Consider the following 25875-nt stretch of genomic DNA (forward strand, 5'->3'; position numbering starts at 1 on the left):
GCTGTTGCCAACCCTGGACTGGCCCCCCTTTCCCCTCCCAGAACCTTCCCAGCAAAGGAAAGAAAAACAACTGAAAAGAAACGCACTCTAGAGAAACTGAACTGAATAAAAAGAATAAATTATATTTTCTAACATTCACAAACCACACTGTATACACAATACATAGGATCCCACCCCCCAGGGGAGAGGGGAAGGGAGAAAAGGGGATTGATTAGCCGGAAAATAGGGAAGACACCAACCCAACCTAAAGAAACCGAATGAATCAAAACAAACACAATTAAAAACCTCAAGGAAGGGGAACAAGAATGAAACAATCTCACCCAGGACAGGAGAACCACCAGGGACTGGAGGGACCAGACTCCAACCACCTCCCACCAGCTCCTCGGCAAAGGAAGGGAAGGGCGGAACCAAACACTCCCCCCCCCCCCCCCCTCCCCCCCCCCCCCCCCGCTACGTGGAAGACACGTGTGGAATACTTGTAACTTCCTTAGATACAATGGTTACTGAGGAAGCCATGGGTCAAACTATTACATTCTCCACCCCTTATTCCACACTGGTCTTTCCACGCAATCCTTGTATTCTTGCATTTGCTTGTATCCCGCACACACACACACACACACACACACACACATATATATATATATATATATATATATATATATATAGTCCATATGCAGTCCTTCGAGGCAGATGTCTTGACATCAAGGATCAATGCCAGCATCAGTTCAGCTTTGGTCCTTTGCCTTTTGGTTGAAGTCACAGTTCCAAGTTCAGGACTGGTTCATGGGTTAGGGCTGCCATATTGTTGGACATCATGGGATACCAGTACCGGCTTTGTTTGGGTCTTTCTCATCTAGTGTCTGGTTTCCTGCAAAACACAACTCAAAGCACATAATTAGTTTTTCCCCAAGGCTAGATTGCCTTGGGACACACACTGGATCTCACCATCTTTCCTCATTACCCACCAGGTGTTTCCGGACCCTTGGGCAAAAACAATCCCACGAATGGGTTTGTCTTGGCCTGAGGGAGGAGTAATCCAAACAGATTTCCCTAGCATGCCTCTCAAATGAATCACTGGAACTTTGTCTCCATCTACCGTGTGGAGGGATTCTGCTTGGGCAGGACCAGCTCGATTGACAGAGCCTCTGGTGTTAACCAACCAGGTGGCCTTGGCTAAATGCTTATCCCAGTTCTTGAAGGTTCCTCCACCTAGTGCCTTCAGAGTTGTTTTTAACAGTCCATTGCACCTTTCAACCTTTCCAGCAGCAGGTGCATGATATGGGATGTGATATACCCATTCAATACCATGCTCCCGTGCCCAGGTGGCCAATAGATTGTTCTTGAAATGAGTCCTGAAACAATCTCACCCCCAATTAATACAAAGCAAAGTCTATTACACTAGATCTGTAAGCACTCTAAGAGACACATAGCAAGAAACAGAAAGAGTAACAACAAAAATGTTTCTACTTCCCTGAATGCAAACAAAATGCATGCAGAGGTAGCAGGAGCAAGGCCTGCTCCGAGACAAAAATTGGATCACGTCCGGCTTGTACCTCGGCCATGGCAGAACTAACTAAGCCACTCCCACACACTGGATCTTACACCCTTTGAGATGTTGTAGTATGGTATGGAATACAATACTATTGGCTAGAAGAAGTCAGCTGACAATTTCAGGCCTGGTTTGAACTTTAAAGCCTAACTTCTTGGCCTACTTGGTTAAACCCATAACAAGTACCATGAAGTAACTTAAATGTGAAGAATTCATAGTCTACCATATCCATGGAATAACTTGTTTGTGCATCTATACCCCTTTTTTAGTTGAACTAAGTATTTTGCCACAGCACGATGAAATTCCTGTTGCTGATTGTACATTGTCTTTTTGCTTCATCTAGACACCAGGGATTTGGTTTCGCTGTATTATACGAAAGCTTAGCTGGAGTTGCTTTTCATACAGTAATTACTTTCCTGAAATTAGTAAAACCAGAGTTGTTATTCTCTTGTGTTCATTGAAGAGGGAGCCAGGAAGAAAGGGGTGAAACATTCCGTGTCTTGATGGGATAGCCCCCAGTCAGCTGGAAAGGTGAATACTCTGGAAAAAGGTGCAATAGCAATCCAGGGTTCAAGCATGGGCCAAGAAGCATCCCTGAGGAGTTTTTCCTGGGTACAAAGGAGGGTTAAAATGATTCAGTGACAATCTGGAGGCCTTGTTTGAATGGACCTTTCCATTTTGCCTTCTGGCTCCTACACTGTATTAAACTTTGCATCTGTAAATATAACCTTTGTGTAGTTTTATTTATAGTATGTAACTTCTGGAATTTATGAAATATTTAGCAGTGCATAGTGTTACCTTAGGCCAAGCTGACAGTCTGCAAAATCAAGGACTGATTTTTGAAGAGGGTAGAAACCCTGCAGTGGCAGTTGTGAACACAGATTGTGCTACACAGGTCATATGTTGACTCATAAAACTGTATAATTTTCATAAACACGTTAAAATTAATTGAACTATCTGTATTGCATAAAGACAAATAGTCATCCTGAGGCTCCAGTCATACTGAGGCTAAAGGCCTAGATGTGAAAGGAGAAATTGTCTTTAGAGATACAGGATGGTTTTATTGATTGGTAGCATTTTCTGGAGCTAGTTGTCATAAATATTCGGAGCAAATGACGTATTTTTTTGTTATTTAATGATAAAACCACGTGCTGTCATGATGGAAATTTGCTCTGAAATTTTTCATCTAAAAAGTTAGAGGAGTTGTAAAATACAATGTAAAATAACTTTTTCTGATTTGATTTCTAGACCATTCAAAGGAAGTTTGTATCTATAACAAATGATTCAGTCAGCTTTCTTGGGCAAAGTCTACAGCGCATTGGAACAAAATTTAAAAGTTCTCTGGAAGTGATGATGTTATGTTCCGAATGTCCAACAGTCTTTGTGGATGCAGAAACGGTAAGGATCTCAAACCTACATGATGGAATAAATGTGCATGAACATTTTTATGTAACATACAAAATGATTTTTTAACATTGGAAAAAAGAGAAATTTTATAATTGAAATCAGAAAGTAATTAAAATGTTAACTAGCCATAATGTATCATGAACATAGTGAAAACACAAGTGAGAAATGCATTTGTTCAAAAAATAACCTTCAGCTGTAACAGTGAACAGTGAGGGAACTTAGTGAAAGTAGATATCACTGAAATTCCCTTCCTATTCTTCTTTACCTTCCCTGCTTGTTCATATTTATTCTATATTCTCTGCACAGATAAGAAGAATGAAGGCTACTTATCTAGCAGCAATTTGCCTTTTTGTATTGTGTTGTTTATGTATATATTCAGTGATGCATGAGAAACATTCTTGCTACAAATATCCAATGAAGACATGGAATTGTTTGTTGTCATGCCAGTTGAAATCTTGGTTATAATAAATATTAATGCAAGAAGTCAGCTCAGTGTTCAGTAGCAGTAAAAAAAAAAGCTATGCTAGAATTATTAAGAAAACAGACAGCAAAAAAGGAAACATCATTGAGTAATGTACATATTTCCAATATGTACATCCCAAACGTACATCCTGAATTTCAGGGCAAGTTCTGGTCCCCTGATCTCAGATGAAATGCAATTGCACTGGGAAAAATACAAGAAAGATCACAAGAATTTCAAAATATTTGGAATGGCTTCCATCTAATATGAGTATGCAGGATAGGATTTTTCAGCCCTTCAGAAATCTGTCCATAGATGTCTTGGTTATCTTGGATGAGAGATAGAAATTATTTTATTATTGTCTTAATTCATGTTAAGCGTGATCAAATTAGCTAGCAATGACTTACAAAACATACAGAACCATGATCCTTCATGTGGTACATAATCAAACTGTGAAATGCTGTCATTTTTTACAATGTCTGTTCATGTTTTCAAAAAGCAACAAAGGAAATGCATGGAAGAAACAGTCCTGGATAGATTTTCTGAATATGTACAACAACACATTGAGAGACTAAGAAAAGCATTCTGGGCTGGGTGGATCACCACATGCTTGCCCTTCTTTAGGCAGCTGCGAGCCTGACATAAATGGATCTTTTGGCCTTGACCCCAGTGTGGGAGTCTTCTCCTGACCTGTTTTTTTATTTTGGTGATAAGGGACAGCTCTGTTCTTATGCTTCCACTTAAGAATGTGAGGACTAAAAAAGCATGATACAGAGAGCGTGTTTCAAGGGTATCACATGTTAAATGGTTTTTGTTTAACTTAGACCACTTTAAAAGCAGTAGAAATTAACCAAAAAAAGAAATTTATTTGGGATAAGAAGCCACAAGAAGAGTTACTATCTGTCTAGAACAGTATGTGTGTTTGAAAAAGTAAATAAGTAAATACATATATATAAATACAAATATAAAAAGGAGTAATAAATACATGCACACAAGTATATAGACTTATGTGTGTGCTTATGTGCACACATGTGTACATGTATGTATGTATTCATGTACACACATTAGTGTTTTTACATTGGCAAATACTGTGTAAATACATCTTTTCTCTCCAGATAATTTAATTGAAATGAACCTGCTTGTCAGATTACTTCTCACTGATAAAGTACAGAGCTCCTAATGTGTGTAAGGGATGACCAGTGTGAGGGAGGAAGCATCATGTTAGAGGCATGTTTATTACAGAAAGTGGCAGGAGAAGAATTAATAAGAAAACCCTAAGTGAAAATAAAACTACAGGGAGAAATGTGGAACAAAGCTGAGGTAGCAGGCCCTGAGGGAAACAGATTTTTGAAACCACGTTGAAAAAGGCAAAGTCATTAATGGTAGAAAATTCTTCAAATATCCAGCAGTTCTTGCTTTGACAGTTCCTGGTTCCTATAGACAGAAGAAACCTTTCCTGGTAGTATAGTTGGTATACTGAAAAGGGCAAGCAACCCTCAGTGGATACTCCTTAGGTTGCTACAGGAGCAATCCAGCAGCAGTACCTTTTTATCCTGCTACAGACTGCTCTGTGTACGCTAGTAGTGTGTGTATAAAATTTTCTTCTTTATGAAAGATCTAAAATCACTTAGAAATCTTTCAGCTGTTAACTAGATACTGCTCTTCTTATTTTGGAATCAAAACTGTTGTTCAGTCGCTTAACAAATACAGCCACTTACGTTAGTTCACTTACTCAAAGGTGTCACAAATGATGTGTACCCAGTTAATTCTAATTTGCTTTGAAAGATGTGGATTTGGGATTTTGTATTGTGTAATTTATTAAACTATATGGATTATAGTCAGGTGTTACATGACTGTAGAGCTGATTGCTTTTATCTTCCAGCTACTGTCATGTGGACTGCTAGAAACATTGAAGTTCAGTGTTTTAGAGCTCCAAGAACACTTGGATACCTATAATGTCAAAAGAGAGGCAGCAGAACAGGTGAGTCTCTTACATTTAAAAACAAAAATACAAGAACCTACTCATCAAGAAAATGTTACAGGTCCTTATCTCTGAACATGGGTATCTAAAAGTAAACCATGGGAAAACATTTCTGAAATAAAGTCCTGTTTCCTTTCTTACTGTTATTCTGTGTGTATAATCTGAACCTGAGGGGGTTTTGTTATGCTGTAACTCATTTTTGTTGCACGTATTTCTGAAACTGACTTTGAATATATAACATTGCACTAACAGTGGGAAAAGTGCATTCCTAATTTAAACGTCCTCTTTTAAAAATATTCAAAGATTTTTAACATGAATATCAATAAATAATTGTATTTTTTCTTTATGAATGTTCTGGCTTATTTTATTAGATGAGAAGGGTGGGATTCACCTCCAGATTAAGACATTTACAGTTAATTATCTATATGGGAATTAAGTGCCTTGACACCCGTAGTATTCAAGGGTCATGTAAAAGGAATCAAGAAAGCAATGCATTTTATCCTAATGTAGATACTGATGTGTTGCTCAGCTGAAAACTCCTTAGGCTTCCTCTTGATGCCTGGATCTCCACTGACAGTAAGGAGGGCTTAAACAGCTGTGTCATACTTGGATGCATAAATTGAGGGCTCTCATTGAAGCGCATGTTAATGTTAGTTGCCTAGAATAATACAGGTTAGTTTTCAGGTATATGTCAGTGATTGTACATTTTTTTCCAAAGAAACACAAAGTTGTAAAGTTGAAGATTTCTGCACCAAGGGTCCGTATATCTGTTTTTGTGAACCTTTGTGTGAAGTTCAGAAAGTAAGATGCTAGCTAACAGAAAAGTGAAACGGGTAAGATTTCTGTTTCAAGAGCCAAGAGTAAACAAACATGAATGTCTGATCAATTTTGCAAACAGAGAGAGAGAATATATGAACTTGTGTTGTAGAGAGATGATCATTCCTAGGAAAACTGAACATGCTGCATTTTACCCATCTCAGCAGCCTGTGAGGCCCTGACAATGGCTGTATAGGCAAGTCTGAATGATGCAAACCAGAACCAGTATTCAAACTATCATATCTTGGCAGAGCTGCATTTTGCAGCACGAGCAGCCGCATGCGTCTTGATCATGCTGAGTTTATTAGGAAATTATGGCCTCTGCCTTGCAAAGATTGCTGACAGCTCATCTGTGGAATAGACTAGGCATCCACTTCTTTGTGGAAAGGATCTCAAAAGAAACAGTTTCCTTGAAACCCATGCTACAGTATGCCTCATAGCACTGTTAGTGTAGATAAATTGTTTCTAGGATCCAGGCCAGCATTTCTGCTGAAGAGTTGTGGCATTTTTTGGTCTTGGTTGTGGTAATAAAAATTTATTTGATCCAATATAATGAGGTGCATTTTGTCATGTAGGCGTAATCAGAAACAAAGTGCTCATCTAATGACTAAGATTATTTTACTTGATGTAATATTTAATGTCTGGCAATCTCCAGTGTGTAATGCTGTCAGCATTCCAAAGAGAAAATAATGTACTTTATTCCTCATTTTAGAGAGCAGCACTGAGGCACAGAGAGGCTAATGATTTGCCCCAATGTCAGATGTGAAGATTTGAGGCAGGGTAAAAAGGACCTTGTGTGTGTACTTAGAATTATAACTGAGCATGGAGGAATTTTACATCAACTCCCCACTTAACCTAATTTATCATAACAATAACAAATAGTATTGTGTGGTTAATTCCTTCCCTTTCAGATCACCATGAATTCACTAAATTCATTTGTAGCTAAATTTGCACTGCCATGTGTCATATTGATATAAATCCATACTGGATATTAAGAACTTCTTTGCATTTTATTTTACCAGGTAAACAAATAAAAGTATCAGTTTGATGGCCTCTGTCATTATATCATAACAAGAAGTGTTATTTTTCTGTAGTAGTGCTGTCAAAAGGGAGTTCAGTAACATGCTTCTTGTGTTCAGCTTGTCTTCTGCCGCAGGATTTGTGAGTGACTGGAGCAGGAAGAAGGTTCACAGGGTGAAAGGAGTTGTTCTTAAATAACTGAGAACATTTTGTCAGGGGTTTATATTTATTCAATAATGTATAAATAAAAAGAAGTGGTACTGAGGAAGAAGAAACTTTAAGCTTTGACCAGTCCTCTGACTCTTGATAGTGTGTCATTTAGATAATTTAGTGCATTATTTACCTGTTTATTGAACATTACATTTCTAAAACTTTTTTAGAAGTATTTTTTAGCTGCTGGTCCTCTTTTTTTGGTGTTTGTATTCTATAGTGTATGTAGACTAAGAATCTTCCAAAGCTTCTCCTTAGATTTTATTGGTTTTCTTACTCTGTCCTCTTAAACAGACTATAGGGAATGATTCAACACGATATCCCCAAGTAAAATCTGAATTTGTGCTATGTCTCCTATTCAGTCTGAAAGTATTAAGGCAAAAATGCTTAATGAGCTTAATTGCAGATCCTTGCTTTTTTTACAGAAACATGCAGAAAAATTATCAAACTAAGTGGTTGGGCTATCCATTATATTTATTGTATGATAAAGTAAATAAAAACTAACAGATAGTTAAAAAACGTAATTTTTCATGTTAATCTGGTATCCTGTAGAATCAACCACTAGAAAATTCTGTATGTTAACTTCTTTAATGAAAAGCTCTTGTTTAAAGGTTTACCCTAATAATGATGTTCGTCACTGTCAGTGCTGTGTGATGTACTGGCATTCACATGAGTCAGATTAAAAAGTAAGAGGCTTGGGCTGCTTAAAACTCTTACCTATGCACCAAGACAGAAGGGTACCTATTGTGTAGGGCATGGTTTAGGGGTTAGTCTGGCCAACCAACCTGTGCTGTGCTCAAGACCAGTCCCAGACTTCTCTATCTTATGCTTTCAGCAACACTTCACCCCTTATCTTTGTAGAACTTATGTGGAGAAAACATAAATTGATGTAAGGCAAACATATAAAGAAGGTTATTTTGTCACACAATCTACTACTGTTTCGAAAGAAAAAATATAGGTTTTTCTACCATGCTGAACATATATTCTGTAAAAATTCTTAGCAGATTTATTTTGTCACCTTTTTGGAGCTATTCTATTTTCTTGCAAGGGAACTGCTTTGACTTCATTAGGGACAAACATAATGAATCACATAAATGTAATAAGAAATATAAGGTTATATGCATATTATAGCATTCTAGGCACACCCTTTATTCAAACTGGTTTTAAGATTTAAAAAAAAAGATCATAAAAGGGCAGTGTGTGAAAATAAATACTAACTTCCCAGTTGCTGATGCTGTTTGTTCCAGTGCAAGCCTATTCCCTTGTTATCGATGGATGCAGTCTGATAAAGAAAAACGAGATTTGCTGTGTATGTCCATGGCACTAATTGAAACTGACACCCCTGTATTTAGAGAATTCCATGTCTCCTCTGGATAAGCACACAGGCCTAGTTAATTCACTAAGTAACCTTTATTAAATTGAGCAGATGGGAAATCACATTTTTCTTGCATCAGACAAAGGTTAGAAAAAGGTCACTTAAGATTTCCTCTGAGACTCAAGATATCAAACATGCAGTATGCTAATTTATTCTTCCTGTTCTTCATTTCAGAAGATATTTTGCCCTTTATCTCAACATGATACATTCCCATTTCAGTAATACCCAAATTACCTCAAGCTTGCAGTTGTTTACGCTGTACAGAAGAATATGCTGGGCACTGTGTCAATGAGGTGATCAGGTTGTATTGTCCAAGAACATACCTGATTCTGTAAATGCTTTATAGTAACATGATACTCGTGTGAATGCCAGTACATGTGGAGGTTAATTTTTGAGATGATTTTTTAATGAGTGGTTAAAGGTAGATAAGATTGCCCACGGAAATTAATAAACTTCTTGTCTGCTATAGGAACTGGGTTAAATACAGCCCTGAGTGGCATCTGTGAGTTTGCATTGTGTAATCAGAAAATACTTCATTTCCTTGGTTTGTATGAACTGGAGGTAGATGCTAAACTCACACGGGAGAATTAATGGTTTTTCTTTCCATCCAGTAAACCTGCACTTGCACCTACTTTCACAGGACTGCTCTATTTCCTTCTGTTTCTAAAGTAGTCCCAAGATATGGAACAGGCTTACTCCATAATGTGAATTATTGCTAAATTTTAAATGCTGATAAATGTTGGTGTCAACCTTGTACAGCAAGTAAAAAGAAAATGTGATCTCATTTCATGAATGGGATGATTCTGCCTCCACTCTCACATCTCACTGCAACAGTATCCAAATGCAATCACGGATTAGTGTTTATGCTGAAGTATATACTATCCCTGCCTTGGGTAATGAAGGCTACAGGAAATTTACAACAGAAGGGACACAATAAAAAGTACAGAGTGATATATCAGAGTGGATATATTTCATTACTGAAAACAACATTGGTAAACAGTTGATTTCATATCACATTTTTTTTAACATAATCCAAGAATCTGCCAAACTTTATGCAATGTCTTACACAGTTTAAGCACAGTCTTCAGTTGACTCTGTTTCAGAAGTTTAATCTTGTTTATTTTGCAGTGGCTAGAAGACTGCAAAAGAACATTTGGTGCAGACGATGGTATTCATGGCACTAACACAGATGCCCAGGTAGGTGTATGTCATTTGTGAGTCTCAGGATATGAGATTTAAAAGCATCTTTATTGCACATAAATTCCAATATTTGTAGAGAGATTAAAAATCCATGAAAGGCTTTTCATTTCCGTTATCATCCTATCTTTTCTAAACTCAGAGTCTTATGAAGTGTTAGTCTAATAAAAACTTGTCTTTTTCATAAAAGTTGCAGCCTATCTTGGGTTCTAGACTTAATAACACTGAGTAGATAAGCAGACTAGATACCATCTGTGTACCAGCAAGTCTGCTTTTCTGCTGCTGTTTCTAGAAGAAAAAAAGGTTAGCATTCTGGTTATATGTTAAGATACACAGTCTACCCAAAAACCTCTACTGAATTTAATATAATTAGTACTACTTAAATACATCTGACCTTTTTGGAGCCATTAATTGGATAAGAAGGAACAGGCAGCAAAGTAACAGTATGGGAAAAGCTCATAAAACACCTCCCGTCAAAATATCATCTAACAATAGGTGCAGTAACCTGTTAATATTAGTTGAATATTTTGTATGTATTTGCATGGCAGTCATCCATGTTTAATATTACTAATTGCTATAGTAAGTGATGTCTTTTCCCCAAGTGGACTAGGACTGTTTTTTTAATACAGAATAGATGCATAATATTGACACTTTGGATAAAAAACCAAATCCAGAAACTGACATTAGTAGGTACAAGGAATCTGCCATATAAAGTCCTGTAATAAGAACAGTGAAAGATGTAAGAAAGTAGAATTGCAGATACCAGATGAACAATGACATTTTGAGAAAAATCTCAAATCCAAGATGAAAAAGGAGGAATTATACTTCTTTTATTCAACTGTACTCTAGTCATTGGAACACTTTGGTCATGTTTCTGCTGCTGAAAATGTAGTCTTCAGCAACAGAAATTTGTGCTAAGTCCTTGAACTATTTCTTCTTTTATACAGTTTTCCTGTTTGTTTTTTTTAATTCAATCACAAAATGCAACTAAATTTTAGAGTAGTGAAACATGTGATAAAATACTATTGATTTTTTTATCACATTGAAGTTGCACATTTAAAAACAAATTGATGCAGATCAGCATAGGTAATACAAAACCAGCAAAATAATTCCCTACCATTTGCAAGGATTTTTGTCTTGCCTATGAACACATAGCTTAGTGTATTTTACACTTGGTTTACATCTTCATATACTGATCAGTACGTGTTTAGAAATAGGTAACAACATTTACAATACAGTAAATGTTCTATATATTAATAAAAAAGCAGCATTTATATATATCAGTCTGTATTTATAATGTTGTTTATATACACCAAACATCCAGCTGTTAGAATAAAACCATTCTCACCATGAAGGTAGATGTTACTGTTCCCACTGTACAGCTAGGGAAACGAAGAAATGAAAGAAAAGGAACATGCTGGCTTTTAAATATCTTGTGCAGAGAGAATCCAGGATTCCAAGTGAAGCAGTGTTGCCTATTCTTCCCTGTTTCTGCCGGGTTTGAAGATAGCCTCTGAAAAGGAATTTATGTGACCATGATTATTTGTGGGAACCTGTTTTCATTTCGGTTTTCAATCCTAGCCTGAGAGGCATGCTGGTAGTTCTTTATGTGCTCCTTGTACTCACAGGTTCAGTTAAAATCATTTTAATATACAGTATTTATTGAGAAGGCAGAGTCCTCTTATCCTGCTTCATAAATATACACTATTTACAGACGTTCTAAATTTATTCACAGAAGCTTATAGTGACTTAAAGGAGATTGAGAAGCTACCAAGTGTAAGGTCATTGTTTCAAAAGTCCTTGTAAATGGAGTGTGGGGCTGGTAAGTCTAGTCAGTCAATCAGTTAATGCTAAAAATGTGTAAGTTTTGTCTTGCTCAGGAGAACAGATAGTTTTCATTCACTAACACAAATAAGATTTTCCTACTAATTTTTATCACTGTGGTCCAGACGGCTAAGAAATAGTGAGACTAATTCTGTTCTGCTTGTGCATTGCCAGCAGACTTGCAAGTACATCTGATTATTCCATTCTTGCTATTAATACACACTAGCCTGAAAGAATGCACCTGAACACTGGCTAGGCTGTTTCTACAGGACAGGCAGGTAGAAAAATCAGGTTATTTCTCAAGTAAGCACATACGTGAAAGACACTGAGCAGCACAAAGACATTTTTAAAGGAAAACCTCTCTTGAGTTTTTAAGAAGTAGCTATCAGGGTGTTGAGGAAAGGGATTAATTATGGCTTACAGTAATAATGAGACTTGGCTTTAAGAACACTGGAACTTAGTGACTAAAATTATTAGTCAGCCCTACCATTTCTCAACTCTGATTCTCTGTGCTTCATTAAAGTGAGTCATCAAATTCATGTTGACTTCAGCAGTTCAAGACCTTAAATGTTTGTGCATCAGAAGATTTTGTTTATATAATAATTGTGCTGTGTGTATACAGTAGCACAGAGTGCAGAACAAAAGCATGCAGTGTAACAAAAACATGCCATGTTATAGCCTGTTAAGCACAAAGTATATAACTCATTATACACATCATATACATCCATGTGCTTATTAAAGCTCAACTGCTTCTGTCTGTTGGAATCAGACATCAGTTGCCTCTCTGTATGTTTTGCTCTCAGGCACATGGTGTCAATCCAATGGGGCTGTCCCCTGTGCAGAGCCAGGAGCTGAACTTGATCCTTGTGGGTTCCTTCCAACTCAGGATATTCTGTGATTAAGTTTGCTATGACCACTGTATATGCTTAAATGCCATCAACATGCTTAGCGTGGTACAAAGCATAGAAGTGACATTCATATCCCTAAGTCTTGACAAATAAATTTTCTGACCATTTCTCTCCCTGTCCCTCTTTCCCAAACGGTTTTCTGAAATAGCTTTTAAAAACCAAGTGCAATTACATTACAGAAATCTGAGGTGTTGTGAATTGAATTTAGCAAAGCCAAGAATTTTCTGAACAGATTCAGAATCCAAATTAACATTGTATCTCAAATTTTAAAAGGCATTGTTTGTGATTAAACTATAGTGGTAGAGAACAAGTAAGCAGCATTGTACAGATGTTCAGATCTAAGTGTCCTTGATTTTGATTATCTTAAATTTGTGACCTTTCACACTACTCAATGTATGAAGACCAGACAGGGTTGTGTGTTACTCATGTTGTGGGACAATAAAGTCAATGCTGTCTATCTTTAGTTATAGCAGCAAGTAATTTCATGTCAAATTCAGTCTGTTAACTTTTTACATTCTGGGTATATTTGGAGCATGTTACTTGTATTTCTTCCTCCATTTTACCTGGGACATCTTTTACCCTAATTAAAATTATTTCCTACACTAATTCTTGCTCTTTTTTCTTTCTTTGTATTTTTGTGACCTGCTCATCTTCTTGCTTAGCAAATGGAAATTCTAGCAGTAAGTGATGGTTCTTAATTTATCAAATACTTAACCATGCCAGTCACCAAACTGGTCTCCATCTGTTTGTGTCTTGTTATAGACTATTACAGAAATGCTGTGTGCTTCCATTTTGCATCATCTAACCCATTGAACTGATGGTCTTTTGTAGATAATGCAATCCTGTAGATAGTAGAACATTATAAAGATTATTCCATTATCACTAGCTTTTATGTCTGTATGTAAAGCAGTATTAACGCTGTCTGCACTTCTGACTAATATTTTAGATGCATAAAAATGGAAGCAAGAGAAGTGTATAAGTTAATGCTGCTATTTCATTTCCTTAAGAATATATCACATGGTATTTCCTAAAATAGAATAAAGGGTACCTTTTAAAAGGGAAACATTATTCCTGCCTCCAGGAATGGAATTATTCTCTTCTTACTCATCAGGCAGTGTAAGCTAAGGGCCAGGTTATATACTGTGCTTACAATATAAATACTCGTGATTATGAAAGATTCCATACTTACAGACCATAACTGATTATTTTGGATATTAAATCTTGAATTTAAAACAGTAAAATATCAACAATAAAAGGCAGTGATCTATGAAACACTGTCTTGTTTTCAAGACATGAAATCTTGAAATGTTCCAGACATTTCAAAATGCGTTTTGAATCACTTCATGTCCCACCCCACCCTTCCTGGAAATGTAACTTACTAAAAAATAAACTTTATATCTATGTGAGAGGGGCTACCTGTAAATCTAGGACTGAATGAAACTTTCACCTGTTTTTCATTAGCTTCTTGCTATGTTAGCTTCTAAATATTTTGGCATTTTCTTTAGTAATGAAGTAACTACTTTTAATTTTGCACATATGCTGAAGAAGTTGTGACTTACTGTCTCTTGTATTAGATAGTAGAAGTTTTTCACTTCCTCAATAACACTGTTGCTTGAATTTGTAGGAGCTGGAGTTGTGTCGGAGGCTATACAAGTTGCACTTCCAGTTGCTACTTCTGTTCCAAGCCTATTGCAAACTCATCAGTCAAGTAAAAACAATCAAAAAAGAAGCAGAGGTAATGAAAACCATGCCATTTAGCTTGTAATTGTTGACATTTTAAAGTCAAACAATTTAAAATACACTTTAATAACATTTTCATCAGTGGGACATGTTTTTAGAAACTGGAGAAGGGTACCAGCTGTTTTACAGCCAATTATTAATTATTAAGAGATTTAAGCAGACCTTACAAGAATTTTCTGAGATGTTTAATTATAACCTGTATTGATTTTTCTACACCTTGAAAGCTCTTAAAAAAACAGGAATGCAGGGAGTCCAGTGATGAGGATTTTAAATATTTCAGCAGTGTTCCTGGTGTGTTCTAATCAAGCTACAATCAAGGCATAAGAACTCCACTCAGCAGAGTTCTGTGATGAAGCCTCTTTCCATCACCCCTGTGTTTCGTACTGCAAACACCATCACTTGCTACCAACTGATTTTATGTAACTGTGTCACTTCAGCCACAATACAATCCTCTGAAACCTTAGTTCCCATCCTAAGCACAGTTAGTAGCACGTTCTAGACACCTTATGCCTGATTTTTATTTGTAGTAACTTCAGAAGTAAAAGGTGTCCTTCATTTATGTATGTGGTACATATGTGAAGCTAATTATCTGTATACATTATGCTATTAATAATGTCTTCTGAAAGTTCTCCCCTGGGTCTTGGAATGCAGTAAATGGAGGTAGCAGGAAAAAAAGACATGCTTGGTTTTGCTTGATATAGTAGAGAGGAAAATGAAAAAAGCTGGGTGAAAGCCTTTGGTTTATGAGTAGCTTAGGAAAAAAAACAATGCACATTCCTCGCTTGTATTTCCAGATTTTTGTAGAGGCTACAAATAAGTTTGTTTCTGCTTGAAGAACATTGTGGAAGGTTGGCATCCCATCAGTCCTACTTCTTTCCTAAGTCAGTCAGATGCAGATTCATATTCTGAGAGATGGCTTTGTGTTTTACTCTTGCATTGGAGCTAAAGCCAAAGATAGCACTAGATACACTGGCTGCATTACAGTTCCTTTGCTGGGTTATGAGTCTTCTAGATTTTTTTCTTCATATTTAAGCTGTCCTCAAAATAACACCATTGCTGTACTTTTCTGAAGTGCTTAATTATTATTGTCAGTTTAATTGTTACTAAGTAATGCTGGGAGAAAAGAAATGTGTTTTTTGAAATAAATTTTAAAAACTAAGATGGAAACTTTATCGGGGAAAGCCCAAATACCTGACATGCATGCTTGAGTCATTACATTAACTGCATACTTATGCAACTGCAGCAAATATTTGGTGTACTTCTTGTTTCTCATTTATTAGTTATTGTAAAGAGGAGGAAACATGTAAATCTGATCTGCTGAGTATTAATTTAGCTGAAAAGGTAACTTACACTTGTTACAGGTCATAAACATGTCTGAAGAACTTGCTCTTTTGGAGATCTCCCTCAAAGAGGCTGAGGCTGCATCTGACAGTGGTATTGAAGAAATTGAAATTGCAGAGGCTTCCCAAGCTAGCACAGAAACGGCTATTCACTCCCTCATTGAAACCCTGAGAAACAAGGAGTTTGTGTCAGCTGTAGCACAAGTCAAAGCTTTCAGGTAAGTGCTTAAGGATGGCTTTCAGATGTTTCTTAATGGACCTTTTTAAATTCAAAAGAGGAATAGGCACTATTCCAGGTTTTTTTCAGCTCTTGCTGGATGTCCTTATTGAAAAGGACAAGCACTATTACTTCATTACAGCTTTTGCACTTAAAAAAAAAGGCCATTCTAGTAGTACTTGCTCTTTAGAATTTTCTTCTGATAAATTATATTATCAGGACTCTATGGAAGAAACATTTCTCTTGTATTTTTCAATGTGTTCTGTTCAAATGTCTGTTTAAAGAACAAGCATATTTAAACATTTAAGGTTTTTTAATGTTTAAATCCAAATTCTGTGTTTACAGATCTATTTGGCCCCATGACATCTTTGGCAGTCCTGAAGATGACCCAGTTCAAACACTGTTGCACATATATTTCCGTCACCAGACACTTGGCCAGACTGGTAGCTTCGCAGTAGTGGGCTCCAACCAAGACATGTCTGAGGCCAGCTCAAAGCTGATGGAACTTAATCTAGAAATTCGAGAGTCTCTACGCATGGTGCAATCCTATCAGCTTCTGGGGAAGATCAAACCAGGAATAAATCTTGTGAGCACTGGATTCTGAACAGCTGTCACTGAGAAAAGAACTGATGATGAAAACGCTTCAGACTATTACCGAGCACCTTTCATGAAAAACATAAAAACAAACCTCCAGCAACCCTGACAACCAACACAATTTTATCACAGCAAGAAACTGTTTCATCAGAAGTAAAAATCTGAAAACTGAAGTGAACATCCTACTTCACTGCTCTTTCTAAACAGCAGCCTGTGTGGCAGTAGTATTTTTTATTAAATTTACATATAAAAACTACATGAAAGGAAAAGGGCTTACATGTAATGCACACATTTGCATTATTTTCTGTTGTAACAGAACTATAAATGATATTTGCAGTAACAGCCTCTTCAGGTTGAATCTGTATTGCAGGTGGGATGAGGCTAAAATCAAGGCTGGTTTATTTTGGCTGAAGACCTGCAAGGCTTCCTGGCTTTCCAGCAGTAGTAGATATAATCATCAACTAATACCTAATGAGACACTTTGCAATGTCATGAAGAATGTGCAGTCAAACATAAGTAGAATGACTTATGACTGCAAAAACTATTGACTTCTCAGTGTTTTATTTGCTTTTGTTGTCTGTAATAAGGAAATTATGTGTGCGAGTTAGAGTGTATGCCTATGTGACAGTTGTTTTTTGAGGGTATGGATGATTGTTAAATAAGGTCTCAGAGCATGCTTAAAAGAGCTGCAAGATTATTTTTGAAGAAATTTTATTTTATTAGATCTAATCCTCCTAGTGTGTAAATGTTAGGACATTTAATAATATTTTCAACTGGGATTTCCCAGTGTTTCTAAAAGAAATAATATATGTTAACTTTATTGGAATGCTGCTCAGTTCTCTGACCAGTGCTTATGTTACAAATATTGGTAACAACTAACCAAAAAGTAGCTGCCTGCAGAGACTTTAAAATGTATATTAAAGATATATGCTGCCCATCAGCAATTCTCATTAGAAGTTAACTTATTTTATTCTGTATATATTCTAGAAACTGTATAGTGCAAAACCAGTATTTTTCTTGTAAATTCGTGCAATGCACTGTTAAAGCAGTAGGTGTATAAAGCTGTGAGGGGAAGGAGGGGTTCCCTCGCGGTAGTCACACACAGTACTTGCAGTCTGAGTAGTCTGCAGGGTTTGAATGCACGTATATGCATCTTCATGACTCAACTGCAGCCTAAGGAATTGGGACTATATGAAAAAAAAATAAAAAATTCCTGACTACCAAAACATGCAAACAGGCAATATACTCGTATTTCAGTGTCAAAGTGTAGCATAAAACAAACTGGATTCTGTTGAAACCAATAGCTTTTTGTAGGAAAAAAAAAAAGGAAAAAAAAAAGAGAAAACGAATGTAGTCCCACAATTCCTATGATTTGAAAGGAACACCCAGTATTTTTTATACATCTCTTACCCACTGTGATTTTTTTAATGGGCTCTAATTCCAGAGTTTAGAATGTAGATTGAAATTCTTAGCTCTGCCTTTCTGGGGAAATTAGACCCCACTAGAAATGTAATTATGCTGAAATGCATTAATGGAAGGCACTGTGCACACTGTTGGACTGCTGACAGTAGCTATGTTATCCTAACAAGTTCTGTAACTGGTCAAGGCACATCCATATTCACTGTATTTTTTTTTCCCTGTCCCTGATAAAATTGAATTATTTTGATGGTTTGTGGTACTGTAGATGGTGTTCTTAATTATTTAATTAGTATTTACCAGGGATAAGTAGTTTTGTTTAGGGGCACATTACACTTTTATTTACATCATCTTTTACCAGCCTTTTTTTGTAAAAATAAAAGACATTGTATGTGTCATTCTGTGTATTTTTTACAAGCTAGAGTTTAAATACTTTAGCTAAACACTGAAAACAAAGGCCTGGGTGCCCTAAAGTCATGGGTTTTCCTTAATGTCCTGTCATTGCAGCACCATCTTCCTAGGCATGTTAATGGATTTCTCATGGAACTCAACCCTGGATTCATATACATCATTCCTTATGCTTTACATCTTCCTCCCATTATAATGGCTAGTGGAACCTGTCCTGTGGAACAGAAGCACACTAGCTGACTGTCTGTGATACTGCTTTAACTCTACTAAGCTTTTCAAAACTTACTCAACTACTGCATAAGCTGTCCCCCTGCATTACCTGGTGCCAGGTCTGTGCCAGATCTGAAGCTATGGTAAAGATGTCTAGAAAAAAGTAAAACATCAGACAGGTCCTGTAAGATGCAGCAAATACAGCACTGACTGAGCTAACACATGCAAAAGAATATGGAAAAGCTGTACAGGGCAAGTTCAAGAAAGCTTTGAAGAACTGACAGCACAAAGGCTGTTCCTTTCCACTTCGCATAATCACACAGGTAAGGCGTTGCTTTCCTTCTTTCTGCTGAGTCTAGAAACCAGTGCCCATGACACAGTGTGTGCCATTAAGGACAGGACATGACAGTAAAGAGTTGAAAAGCAACTACAGAAATATAGAAGTCTTTGGCATTGAGCAGTAAAAGCATTGAATATATTTATTTAAGAGGGATGACATGTAAAGCTACTATGAAACTGAGGAATGCCACAGGATAAAGGAAAGCTTGTTTAATTTGGCTGTCCACTCCACTCTACTCCTCCAAGCCACAAGACCCTTGCAGTAGCTAATGAAAGCAGGGTGGCTCTTTGCTGCCCCATGTGAGCCTTCATGATCTGCTCACTTGGACCAGTTGCTGCTGAAGCATAACATATAGTTCACATCAGCTAGGCTGTTCTACACCTTACCAAGTGGAACCAACTGCTGCTCTGACTGTAGTTAGTGGGGATGACAACCCTTAAGTTGTATGTACTAAATTTCACTTTGGGCTATGGCTAATAATCATGTGAGAGTTACCATATCCACATCAAGTGATCCTCAAAGCAACACTTGTGAGGATACCTGTATAAATAAGCAGCACTCAACTTGCTCATATTGCCATCAGTTACCATATGACTTCATACTGATGCACAGCTTCAGTTCTCAGACTCTGCCAAGGTGCACAGACTTATCACAGTCTCTCACTGCATCCATCAGGAACAGACTATATAGCCATTAGAACAGGGAAGGCAAACAGGGAAACTTAATGAAGACATCCTTAGAGGGAATATGCTTGCAAATAAGACATCCCAGATCAGAGCTGCAACTGCAAGCTGAGGCAGTGTGGCTGGATGGCTGCAGAGAGTCCCAGCCACATTCCTCCTCAAGCTGGTGATGTGCCACTGCTCATTACAGCAACCACAGATGAATGCAAGGCATATACATCTACAGAGAACTGCCCAACTGGATATGTACTTCTCCAGTTAAACAGGGCAAGGACAGAACTCTTGAAAAAGCCTGAGTGAGCTGGTAAAGCAAAGGGTATTTCCTTTTACTGTGATACAGGGAAAAACACTTCAGGTAGAAGCATGAAATTAAACGGTACTCTGCTCTGGAGGGGATGGGCCTACTTGTTCCCAGAATGCCTCATGCTGCTATTATAATGAATGCAGCAAAAATAAATAAAATTATTTGGCAATAAATTGGCACTGAGGCATTAAGCCTTAGTCACTGCAGCAGATTCAAGGGGCATATTGAAATAAAGCAGGAATTCATAGCAAGATGAGTTAAGCCTACAGAATTAATATTCACTGCCCCTCAAAACATGGCTGAGTGGTTCTACCTTTAGTCTTTAACAGACTGATCTCACAATGGGTACAAGTTTATTATATCCAAGATAAATCACTTTTTGAAAAGAGAAGCTACTTTAAGAGTTCTGTAAAAGGCTTTGTGTGTTATTATGTTTAATTTCAGTGGTCAGTAGCATTCTCAGGTATGTTTTCCTCTAAGTTTACTCAGCTACTTAGCTAAGGGGTAGACTGGAGGTGGGGTGTAGGTTTTACTAGATTGTCAATCTGCTCAGATAGTGACACTGTAGTTAATCCCAGAGTCAGCTTGTAACACTTTGCTGAAGCACAGTGTCCCTACAGAGGGCATCATCTGGCAGCGAACAGTGCCAATTGTGCCATTACTACCCAACACCAGAAGCAGAATTCCTAGTAGCCAACCCAACTCCACCCCTGAAGGGTGTGGGAGTTTGATCCTTCCCTGATGGCAGGCACCTAAACCATAGCTAGATCAAACTTGGTAAATGTAATCCACTAAGTACACAGACCTTGATTCATCTGCAAGTTGAAGAGGAACCCAGGCAGATGCAGTATTGTACCTTGAGCCTCTGAAGTGTCACTTCTATTGATAACTTTGCACAAGAAAGATGAGCAACACATTTACCAAGGGACCATAGCATTAGTGACTACCTTGCTCAGCATTTTATGAGAACCATCTCTGAAGAGCTTTCTTTAGCTTTAGTCTACAGATAAGAACACCAACTTAGCTAAATGCAGACCAGCTGCACCAGTAGAAGTTCTTACACAGCTGTTTGCAATCATTTTCTAGTGATGAAAAACAGATGCTGGATACTTTCTACATGGACTAGAGGTGGGTACAATAAGTGAATACTATTACAGGTTTACTTCATGAATTATCCTCTACTACCTACCATGGATTGTCAATTTGATATTAACTTCAAGTGTCTGATTAGTTCAAGAGTAGGGGGAGTAACAGAAACCCTTTCCACATGAAATTCTACAAGGTCCTGACTCAGTTGCTTCCAAGACCATCACTAGTTTACAAAACACTTGTAGGCTCTTCTCCTATGCATGTTATGGGATTTGCAATATGCACTCTCTGAGCTGAGCACAAACTCACCGGATCATTTGAGTATGCTTTGCAATACTTTTATTTTCATACTTTCCTAGCTACACCTCACCAAGGACCTTCAACACTACCAACAACAAAAAAGGTCTGCTCTGCTTGCAGTTTTCTAGAAGAGCCCTAAACAAAGGCAAAAAAAAATGAACCGCCAAACCAAAAAATCCACAAAAACCCCCCTCTCTATCCCACTCAGATGATGTATTTGAAACTGAATGTACTATCGCAGGAGAGACGTTTCCCTTTGCATCTCCCACAGAGGTCCTGGCGGTGGGGCCTCTTGGGATCCACGTGGCGCATCTTCACAGGGCAGGTGCATCGCGTCTGCTTGCAGGTCTGAGGGAGAAGGCGGCGGTCGGCGGGGATGGCCGGGCCCAGGAGCCGCCCGGCCCGCGGCGGGGACGGGGTCCCTTACCTGGCAGGTGATGTCCTCCACACGGTACGGGTTGTAGGATTTCTGGCAGGTCCGGCAGAACTGCCGGAAATAGACCTGGGGAGAGGCCGAAGTCAGCAGGGGGACGGCGACGAGGGGGCCGCGCCGGGGCGATCCGAGCCCTACCTTGTTGGTGCCCTGGACGCACCAGACGTAGGCGCTCTCCCAGCGGATGTTGCAGGCCTTGCAGTGATAGTACCCGTACTTCTGCTCCAGGAACTGCGGGTACATCGGTTACTCGACGGCGCGGGCACCTCCTGGGCCAGCCCGGCCCCGCAACCCCCCGGCCACCCCTCACCTGGAAGCGCAGGCGGGTCTTGCCCGCCGACGGCTCCTGCTTCTGGGGCGCGGTCGGCGGCTCTGCCTGTGCTCCCTCTGTCACCTCCTCCCCGTCCTGGCTACCCTCGGTCTCTGCCGGCAGCTCGGGGGTGGTGGCCGGGCACTGCCCCAGCGGCTCGGCACCTCCCTCGGGGGACTTCTCCCAGCTTGCCCGCACAGCGGCCACCTCTGCCTCCCGCTGCTCCCTCAGCGCAGCCGGCTCCTCCTCGACGGCCGCTGCCTTGTCCTGCTGCTGCTGCGGCGGCTGCCGCTCCGGTTCCGGCCTCGGCTCCTCCGGGAAGGTGGTGAGTCTGCGGGATGCCATGGGAGAGTAGACGGCGACGGTGCGGGGGAAGCGCACGGCGCGGGTGCTGGTGGTGGCAGGGCTGCCCAGCTCCTGCTCCGCCTCGCGGGGCCGCGACGCGACGGGGCCGGGACGGCGGCGCAGCAGCGTGCGGGGCCCGAGCGAGCACTGCACAGAGGCATCCTGCCGCGGGTTCACCTGCACGCCCACCTCCTTGGTGTTGGCCTTGCGGAGTCGCGGCGTCAGGTTGGGGTTGACCTGGGAGAGGATGGCCTTCAGCTGCGCCCGCTGGTAGTTGTCGAAGCACTCAGCGGCCGCCGTCGCCTCTCCGTAGCCCGAGAAGTAGCCGCTGCCCCGCGGCCGCCAAGCACCTACCGCTCCGCCTTTGCCCTTGGGCGGCGGGAAGCGGTAGGAGTAGGGGTGGTAGGCGGTGTACAGATAGCTCGCCATTGCCTCCTCCGCCATTGCACTGTACCCGGAGTAGCCCCCCTAGGGGGCAGCCTTAAATACCCCCGGGGCGGGGCCGGGCTGCCCCCGCCCCCGACGGGCACCGCCCTTGCGGCCCCTTACCGTCCCCAGCTGGTGCGGGGCCGTGGGCAATCCCCCATCCCACACACAGCGACGCGGCAGCGCACCTCTAAATTGCTCCCGTGGGATTAAACATTGGAGAACGCAAGTTTGGTTTGGCTTTGCCATGTATTTGTGGTGAGAACTACGAGCACAATGCTTTTACAACAGGTAGAAGGTACAGAGATACACACAAGGTGGTTTTTCCCTTCATTCATACTGGCACTGGGTTGGCTTTGCTTCTGTAAAACACCATCTTCTTCCTCCTACCCATTCCTGCTGCACTCAACCAGGCAGCAGCCTCCTTGCATGAAGTTTTACAGCTACTGGTCTGCATTACAGTTATACTTTTTCCTCTTTTTTTTCTTCCCACATTTATTTTTTGAGGAAGTAGAACTGTCATGGTAATAAACACACATCACCTTGTACAATGGGAGCAGCTGGAGAAACAATGGAGGCCAGACAGCTCCGCTTGCCCAGCAGCGAGCACAGCCCCAGCCTGGTTGCAAGCTCAACACACATCCACATCCAACAGAATCACTTCTTTATTTTGCTTAAAGTGCCGTCTGTGTCGGCTCCATCTGAATGGAGTTATGCTCCTCTGTGGTCACAGTGCCATATGAAGTATCGGCTATTTCCTCTTCCTTCAGTTTCTTGTAGGAAATATCTGTGTCTTCCTCTTCACCAAGTGTTTCTTGCTTGTAGCTGTCTCTTCCGTACATCTTGTATACCAGCACAAAGAGTCCTGCTTCTGCTGACTGAAAAAGCGCATAAAGCAAGGGAAACATGTACATGCCCCCTATGAGCTCCGGGGGGAAGGTGAGTTTTAGGATGGCAGTGCAGAGCTGGACGTTTTGGCATCCTGTTTCCAGAGACACTGTTCTCCTGCAGTGTGGAGGCATTTTAAAGACTGTGGCTAAGCCATATCCCAAGGCATACCCAGCTAGAGGCATCAGCACTGCAATGGCGTAGACAGATGCAGGAATGTGTGCCAACAGATCTGGGCCCAGCATGGTCCCAGTCAGGATGAACAGGATCACCAGAGTCACCAAGAGGGACCACAAAGAAATCTGGCAACAGATACAAACACTGATAAATAACACAAGGCTTATTTAAAAAGAGGCTTGCTAAGAGAGTCTAAACTGCAAAACATGGTTGTGTTGTCCTTCCCATGTCTGCGTGGGATTTTGGTGGTGGTTGATCATATACCAGGAGAGGAAGGGGCTGGGGTCACCCTCCATCATTTTGCTTTCAGACGACTTGCTGGTAAACAGCAGAGTCGGGGCTTGTGTTTCACTCTTCCTTTCACAATTAAGCTAATATAGTTCCATATTTTAAGGAAGCATGGCCATGCCTGGGTGCAGTAGGTGTGGGGAGAAAGGGGGATGCTAGGGAATGCCTGTGCTACAGGGTCCAGGATGACTCCTCGGGTGCAGCACCACGCTGCCCTCCTTCCCGTGCACTGTGACAGGGTGTAACCCGCCCTTTCCCTCGCTTTCAGTCTCTGTCCCAGCGTTTTATTTCACCGTTGTAAGTCCTTGTAGCCTACCTAAGCAGCTGAATATACCTGTGTGAAGCTACCACTGGGTTTGGAGGGACCAGAATTGTTACTATCGTCGGACTCCCCTTCCCGGTGCCGCCCGCGGGCATCCCCCGCAGCTCGGCTGCCCACCTCTCCTCCGGGGGCCGCGCCTACCTTGACCAGGAGGTCGGCGGCGCGGGGGTGCCGGTACCGGACGAGCACACCCAGGCTGATGGGCAACAGGGTGCTGCCCAACGTCAGGCTCACCGCCCCCAGGGGCAGCAGCTGCACCACGGCCGTGTTGATCCAGTGGCGGCTGTAGATCCAGAGGCAGAGGGGCATCAGGAAAAGGGCCAGCAGCGTGGAGGAGGCCGTCATGATAATGCTGCGCCGGGGGAATCAAAGAGACACTGGATCACCGCCCGCCCGGCCAGAGAGCAGCCCCCTCGGTAAGAAGGCTCTGCAGCCGTCCGAGCGCTTCTCAGGGCAAGAACTCCCTCCTTCCCTGCCCCGGCTGGGGCGCGGGCTTTTAAGGGAGGAGGCGTGTGTCGGGGTCTGCATGAGATCTGCCCCGGGAGAGGCAGGAGAGCGGTGCTGCGGGTTCCCACCGCGCAGTGCCCGCCCGTCCGTCCCGGCTCCACCGGCGGGCAGGTGCCCAGCGAACTCTCCCCGCGTCCCGGGGCCGCCGCAGCCCGGCCGGCTGGGGCCGAAGGAAAGCGGGGCGCCTACCTGAGATTCATGTCCCCGTCGACGAGCACCGACATGAGGTTGGAGAGGTTGCCTCCGGGGCAGCAGCCGCACAGCAGCACGGCCACGGCCGCCACCTCGTCCAGGGCGAAGATGAGGGCGAGGAGGAAGGCCACCAGCGGCATGGCCACGAATTGCCCCAGCAGCGCCAGCAGCAGCCCTACGGGCCGCCGCAGCTGCTGCCCCAGCTGCCCCAGCTCCACGGCGCAGCCAAGCCCCAGCATGGTCACGCAGAGTCCCAGCCCCACCAGCACGCTCAGGCCCTGGCTGAGGGAGCGGTCCCCGAAGGCCTCGCCGTCCCCCGCCAGCGACCCGCCGTCGGGGCCGCCGCCCCTCTCCGGCTCCGGGGGCTGCGCGGAGCTGGCCATGGGCTGCGCGGCGCGGGGGAGCCGCCGGCTCCCCGCCGAGCCCCGGAGGAGTGAGCGGGCGGCGAGGGGATCGTCAGTGCGGGACGCGGGGACGGCTCACCCCGGCGGCCGGCGGAGCCCGCATCCCGTCCCGACCCCGCTCGGCTGTCCAGGCGCTGCTGATGCGCTGCGGCCGCGGTCCCTCGCCGGCTCTGCTGCAGGCGCCGCCCGCGCGTC

General features: G+C 41.6%; 3 protein-coding genes across 14 annotated transcripts in view; 1 reads left to right on the plus strand and 2 right to left on the minus strand.

Moving 5' to 3' along the window:
- Positions 1-18450, plus strand: part of FRYL (FRY like transcription coactivator) — a 172598-nt gene extending 154148 nt beyond the window's left edge. For 9 of the 12 annotated variants that reach the window (XM_071556514.1, XM_071556512.1, XM_071556516.1 and 6 more), the window contains 7 exons: positions 2798-2947; positions 5299-5397; positions 9947-10015; positions 13410-13427; positions 14372-14482; positions 15849-16045; positions 16390-18450. In XM_071556514.1, the coding sequence (XP_071412615.1) occupies positions 2798-2947; positions 5299-5397; positions 9947-10015; positions 13410-13427; positions 14372-14482; positions 15849-16045; positions 16390-16648 (903 nt within the window). In that variant the 3' untranslated portion in view covers positions 16649-18450. The remainder of the gene's footprint in view (positions 1-2797; positions 2948-5298; positions 5398-9946; positions 10016-13409; positions 13428-14371; positions 14483-15848; positions 16046-16389) is intronic. The other 3 variants (XM_071556523.1, XM_071556519.1, XM_071556511.1) reach the window with 1 other exon arrangement.
- A 2960-nt stretch (positions 18451-21410) lies between these two features.
- On the minus strand, positions 21411-22920 carry ZAR1 (zygote arrest 1). Its single transcript, XM_071556528.1, has 4 exons — positions 22132-22920; positions 21960-22052; positions 21816-21890; positions 21411-21736 (listed from the first exon to the last, which is right to left on the minus strand). The coding sequence occupies exons 1-4, from the start codon at positions 22918-22920 to the stop codon at positions 21593-21595; spliced, it is 1101 nt and encodes a 366-aa protein (XP_071412629.1). The 3' UTR covers positions 21411-21592.
- Positions 22921-23132: 212 nt separating this feature from the next.
- SLC10A4 (solute carrier family 10 member 4) lies at positions 23133-25875 on the minus strand. The gene is made up of 3 exons (XM_071555197.1): positions 25274-25875; positions 24719-24929; positions 23133-24092 (listed from the first exon to the last, which is right to left on the minus strand). The coding sequence occupies exons 1-3, from the start codon at positions 25657-25659 to the stop codon at positions 23577-23579; spliced, it is 1113 nt and encodes a 370-aa protein (XP_071411298.1). The 5' UTR covers positions 25660-25875; the 3' UTR covers positions 23133-23576.

Source organism: Pithys albifrons, chromosome 5 (genome assembly GCF_047495875.1).
Source record: "Pithys albifrons albifrons isolate INPA30051 chromosome 5, PitAlb_v1, whole genome shotgun sequence".
In the NCBI taxonomy this organism is placed as follows: domain Eukaryota; kingdom Metazoa; phylum Chordata; class Aves; order Passeriformes; family Thamnophilidae; genus Pithys; species Pithys albifrons.